Source organism: Hemicordylus capensis, chromosome 4 (assembly GCF_027244095.1).
Source record: "Hemicordylus capensis ecotype Gifberg chromosome 4, rHemCap1.1.pri, whole genome shotgun sequence".
Taxonomy (NCBI): domain Eukaryota; kingdom Metazoa; phylum Chordata; class Lepidosauria; order Squamata; family Cordylidae; genus Hemicordylus; species Hemicordylus capensis.
In genome coordinates, this window is record NC_069660.1 from 259,726,863 (window position 1) to 259,733,087 (window position 6,225).

At 42.2% G+C, this 6,225-nt stretch overlaps 1 protein-coding gene across 15 annotated transcripts in view; it reads left to right on the top strand.

Annotated features, from left to right (window-relative positions):
* LOC128324682 (transmembrane protein 68-like) overlaps positions 1–5,889 on the top strand; it is a 48,945-nt gene extending 43,056 nt beyond the window's left edge. For 14 of the 15 annotated variants that reach the window (XM_053249513.1, XM_053249500.1, XM_053249501.1 and 11 more), the window contains 3 exons: positions 1,245–1,305; positions 3,917–4,059; positions 5,622–5,889. In XM_053249513.1, coding sequence (XP_053105488.1) covers positions 1,245–1,305; positions 3,917–4,059; positions 5,622–5,726 — 309 coding nt within the window. In that variant the 3' untranslated portion in view covers positions 5,727–5,889. Of the gene's footprint in view, positions 1–1,244; positions 1,306–3,916; positions 4,060–5,621 lie in introns of those variants that run through there. The other variant, XM_053249514.1, reaches the window with a different exon arrangement.
* The last annotated feature ends 336 nt before the right edge of the window (positions 5,890–6,225 follow it).

A 6,225-nucleotide genomic window follows, 5' to 3' on the forward strand; every position in this document is an offset into this window, starting at 1 on the left:
CCTGAAGCATGGCACCAAATGCTGTCTCCTTCCTTTTTGCAAGCATTGACAATAGCCACTGCGACTGCTTGAATATTGTGCATGTTCATGTACACTCACCTCTGCCACCACCTTCATTTCTAGCAGTGGTAGCCAGTGCCACCAACATGCAACACAAACACCTTCCTCTGCCTCCTCTCTTATTCACCTCTGGGTTGATAATGAGAAGGGGAGGAAACTGAAGGGACATTTGAGTGCTCTAGATGCTCTATAGAGCATCATGCCTTGCCTCGGGTGCATATACGTCTTGGGCTGCTATTATAGCTGATTCTGACTTTTCAATATCTTGCTTGGCAAGATGTATATATCTAACCACTATACCACTCTTCTGGCTCCTGCTCATAGATACAAGTATGACTTGCATTCTGTTCATGTGACAAGTGTGCACATGCTCAGGAACTCTGCACATGCATCTATTCAAACAAAGTGGACTGGGGTCTTACTCCAGAGCTGTATTTAATGGGCACTCAGCATGTGCCCAAAGTCACTGTGATTAATTAACAGGAGACATAGAAAGTGAACGTATTTATATACCTTTTCAACACAGCTTCTATAGTAAAAAGAAGAAGGAAATGGTTCACTGTTTCAAAATGGCCCGTAATCTTTTTAAAAAGCACGACACCAGCAATAGTCATTGGAAGAATGCTGTGCTGAGATTAATAGGGGTAGTTACGGCTAGGGATATGCCAAAAAAATGACTCAGCAGCCATATGGTGGCACAATCCCTTTAAATCTGAGGGCTTTCCCAGCCCCTTAAATGCAGAGGAGAGCAGGTCCATCCCTGTTCCTCTGCCTGCCACCATCGCTGTACTGGTGATGCGCCCCACCACTGTTCCCCCTAAGGTGCATGGCTGCATGAGCGCGCACACACATACCAAAAGCCTCTGGTGCAGTGATCCCTAACTGCCACTCACTTCCTCCACAGCTGCTGCTCCCCGTCACGCCTCTTCCCACTCACCCCCTTCCCCTCTCCCTGCCCGCAGCTCTATCCCACATGGGGGCAGCACAGGGCTTGGAGGGAGACGAATCCCTCCTTCACAAGAGCCCGAGCAGCGGATGAGGGAGGCAGAGGTGAGGGACCTTGCCCAGTGCCCATGCCTCGGCCCCTCTCCTTCCACTGCTTGGGTTCTAAAGATAGATCGAAGCGGAGCTGAAATACTTCTTCGATTCTGTCCTGTTGTCATTCTTCCTTTCACCTTTTTTAGCCCATCATCCCTATGTTTTCACAAAATATTCGCGAAGCATTGAGAACAGTTGGAAAGACTTGTGAGTTACATTTTAAATATTCCTTTCTCTATTTCATTAAGATTTCATTTGTTATTTTCACAACCTACTTTTATAGTCCTCATGAATTTGCAGCACATCTCTTTCTTTGAAGCTGTGCATATTGGTTGCATGTGGTATCTGAGGTTTATCAAGAAAATTGATTCAGTGGTACATTTGTTGGTAACCTCCAGACTTGACTTCTGTAATGCGCTCTACGTGGGGCTGCCTTTGTACGTAGTTTGGAAACTTCAGTTGGTTCAGAATGCAGCAGCCAGGTTGGTCTCTGGGTCATCTCGGAGAGACCACGTTACTCATCTGTTGATGGAAATACGCTGGCTGCCAATAGGTTTCCAGGCAAAATTCAAAGTGCTAGTTATAACTTATAAAGCCCTAAATAGCTTGGGCCCTGGGTATTTAAGAGAGCGTCTTCTTTGCTATGAGCCCCACCGCCCATTGAGGTCACTTGAAGAGGTCTGTCTCCAGTTGCTGCCAACTTGTTTGGTGGCTACACAGAGACGGGCATTCTCGGCTGCTGCCCCGAAATTGTGGAATGCGCTCCCTGCTGGGAGACGATCCTCCCCATCTCTGGCAGTTTTTTAAAAACTTCTGAAAACACATCTCTTCAACCAGGCTTTCTCAGCTTTTTTAAACTTGTTTTTAAATTTTTCTGATTATTTAATTGCTTTTTTATGATGTTTTTAATTGTTAATCATTGTTTCATGCTTTTATAACTTTTGTTTTAATTATTAACTGATTTTAATGGAGTTTTAATGTAAACCTCTCTGATTCTTTTGGAAGGGCGGTATAAAAGTTTTAAAAATAAATAAATAAATAAATAAATAAATATTTGGCTTGGAAGATTTCCTAGAGGTTGCTTAAACTTCACCTTGGTTCTGTGTGCGCACAGCATGCACACGCACGTGTGCCCACCACTTCTGGTATGACGCTGACCAGGGCTGCAAGGAAGTAAGCTGCAGACCCACACCAGCAGTTTTGGGGACAGTGTCGGCAGGTGCTGCTATTCATACGTCAGTGTAGTTCCTGTCTATATATTATTGTGTGTGTGTTTTGTTTTGCTGTAAGCTGCCACGAATTCTCCCTGCCCGCTGCTGTTTTCCAGCCTCTGTTGTAGGAGAAGGGAAAGGAAAGACGGTGTGCTCTTTACTGTCTGCTAATAAGCTGCATTTCCTTCAGCATAAAAGAGACAGTGTTATTTTCAAAAGTGCTTATAATTCATGTTCTTGAGTTCTGCTGTTGTAGTTATTTTTATGAAACAGTTTTCACAGTTCCACTATAACTGGGCTACATAGAGAGGGAAGCTGGTCTTGTGGTAGCAAGTATGACTAGTCCCCTCAGCTAAGCATGGTCAACCCTGGTTGCTTGCTTGCCTGCTTATTGATTGATTGATTGATTTGATTTGATTTGATTTTTATACCGCCCTGCCGAGCATAGGAATGGGAGACTTGATGTGTGATCACTGTAAGATATTCCCCTTAGGGGATGAAGCCTATGGGAAGAGCAGAAGGTTCCAAGTTCCCTCCTGGGCATCTCTAAGACAGGGCTGGGAGAGAGATTCCTGCCTGCAACCTTGGAGAAGCCGCTGCCAGTCTGTGTAGACAATACTGAGCTAGATGGACCTATGGTCTGACTCAGTATATGGCAGCTTCCTATGTACATTAAAGTATTCGAAATCCTTTTGCAACCCATCCTGTTACAGTGTGATCACATTCACAGCTCGGTATACTGGTATGACTTATTTCATACACCAGGGGCTCTCAAACATGAATCCCCAAAGCTTGCTGCTGGGCTACAACTTCCAACAGCCCCAGCCCCAATGGCCATTGGCCACTGGGGCTCAGAATGATGGGAGTTGCAGTCCAGCAACCTCTGAAGACGCAAGTGTGAGAACAGCTGCCATACACAGTTATGCATATCTGAAATATTGTTTATGCAGTCATGCTGCTTTCTTCAGGATTGTGTATGTGTGAATGTGTAATTGCATATTTTCCATTAGATTTAAAATAAAGTTATTATCAATGAATAGGGCATAGGTACCCCAAGTCAAGTAGAGATGCAGATCACATTCTACAAACTATTAAATAAGTTTTGCATCTAATTTGACAGTGGTGAGGAAAGAAAAGTCTCATTGGAAGGCAATGCGCTTGCTGCAAATCATTCTATAGAAGACTGATATGTACTGAGCTGAGAGACAGCCAGCCTGTGCTATGGAAATTGTGGAGCACATGGCTTCTCTCTATTCAAACACACATGGGGATCATTCGAGCCTCATTTCCTGGGTGGGATTGTTTGAACTGGACAAATTCAAGAGCCAGCGTGGTGTCGTGGTTAGAGTGCTGGACTAGGACTGGGGAGACCCGAGTTCAAATCCCCATTCAGCCATGATACTAGCTGGGTGACTCTGGGCCAGTCACTTCTCTCTCATCCTAGCTTACTTCACAGGGTTGTTGTGAAAGAGAAACTTAAGTATGTAGTACACCGCTCTGGGCTTCTTGAAGGAAGAGCAGGATATAAATGTAATAATAATAATAATAATAATAATAATTTCAAATCAGGCTGCTGTCACTTGAATGTCATTCTATTTCTTGCACAGGGTGGTTGAGATGGCTCTATGACAACTATATGCGAATCCTAGTCCTTCCCATTTATGGAGGGTTTCCTGTTAAATTACGCACATATCTTGGAGAGCCCATCCCGTATGATCCAAACATAACTGCTACGGAGCTGGCTGGAAAAGTAAGTTTATTCTGCACTGGGAAATACCAAAGCAGAATCAAATCCCATATCTAGTAGTAGTAGTAGTAGTAGTAGCAGAAGCTTTCTTGTGAAGAACATATTTAGTTTTATAACCATATACTACATACTAAGTAGAAGTGTGCACAAAACACATTTTGCATTCCGAGCTTGGAACAGAATCCAAAATGCACGAAAAATTCCATTGGAGCAGAATGACCCCATTCCGAGTGCCATTTTGGATTCTTGGAACTGGGTTGGAATGTTCCATCTTGGAATGTGCCTTTCCATTCCAAGCTTGGAACAGCCACGCCCCCCGGTAGGCAAGTTCTGCTCTGGACTCTGAACCCTTGAAATGGCCCATTAAGAGGTGGAACATTCTGCACAGCCCTAATAATAAGGTCCTCCTTGTATGATATGAGTTCATTTCATGGACTTTGTTCATAATGTTTACTACTCATCCTGCTTTCTGTTTAACTTTTCTGAGATTAATTATATGAGTCCAACTATTTTAACCAAAGAGTTCCATGACTGTTCCTAAACAAGCCATCTATTCCACATACCTACTGCATGCTTAGATACAGTTATTGCTCACATACAGGCACACTATTAAGGGCTCTTTCCCAGAAGACCATTCCATATACCAACCAGCCCAGGTGCCAGTTCTATGTAGGAGAACTATTTTTTACATTGCAGTGTAAGGACATGTGACTGTGGCTGGCCTTGGGGTGGGCGGGGCGGGCAGTCACTCAGGGCACCTACCTGAAGGGCATGCCCATTTGAGCTCCCACAAGCTACAAGCTTGACAATACTGATACACTAACTGGGGGTGGGGGACCAAAGGCACTCCTCGCCCAGGGTGCTATTTAGCCTAGGACTGGCCCTGCATGTGACAAATGCACACATCTGTTTGACATATGGATATGGGGAAACAGATCTATGGGTTTCCCCCCCCTCCTTACTTTTGCCTATATGGTAGATGTGAAGAAAACCATTTTTTTAAAAAATGCTTGTTTGAAGAAGCTCAAGTCATACATTTTAGGGTTTGACTGCTCTCATAGGCAAGTTCTCATAGGCTGCTCTTTAAAAAATAAAATAAAAGAGGGGGATAAATGTAGTGGTTAGAATGCCAGGGTAGGACAGGTGAGATGGGGTTTCAAATATTCACTAAGCCATGAAACTCACCTTGACCCAGACATAACCTCTTGACCTAACCTACTTCACAGAGTTGTGAGGATAAAAGGGGGAAACTATGCCTGGTATTCTTGAAGGAAGGATGGGATTTAAATGCAATAAATAAAGTGCATTTATGTTTGCCAGCACAGTGTGCACTGAAGGAATATGCTTGTTTATCAGATAAAGCAATTACATTTAGTATTTCTGTGAGTGAATAATTGGATTCTGCTTGACATTGTGCCCCCCACCCTCTCTCTCTCTCTCTCTCTCGCTCTATCTCATATTTCTATACCACCTGACATGTGCATCCCTAGGCAGTGTACATAAGTTAGAATGTTTAGAACTTTAGGAAATGTTTATAACTTTATGTTGTTGTTTTGTTATAACAGACAAAGATTGCAATTGAAAATCTTCGAGACAGATACCAAAAGAAGCCAGGAAATATATTAAGAGCTCTATCAGAACGATTTGATAAACATCACAAGGACAACTAGCCTTTATTTATCTTATGAACCAATATTTCATGTCATATTTTGTAGATAGAATATATTTGCAGTCAGAAGTTTTTGTCTCTCTGTAATTTACATGAACAACCATTAAAGATGTATACTTTCCTTTTTAAATTTTTTAAAATAAAATATGAAATTCTATACCATACAGGTGATTGTACTATTTTGTAGATTGATCTATACTGCTTCTATATTTGTGACCAAGTCTATCTTTGCCATATATAGAAATCAAATTATTATTATTATTAATACATAAATCATCATCAGCCAATTAAATAAAGCAACTTTACTGTGAACAGCCTATATTTTGCAACAATATCTATTATAATAACAACAATACTGATAATAAAATTCAGCCATCCCAGGTCCTTGGGAAGGACTCGATGTCTGGATAAAACAAACCAGTCAGTAACACCTGTCTGACTGTGTAAACAGGAAATAATAACAATTTAAAAAAATAAAATGTATGTCATATCACAAAGGA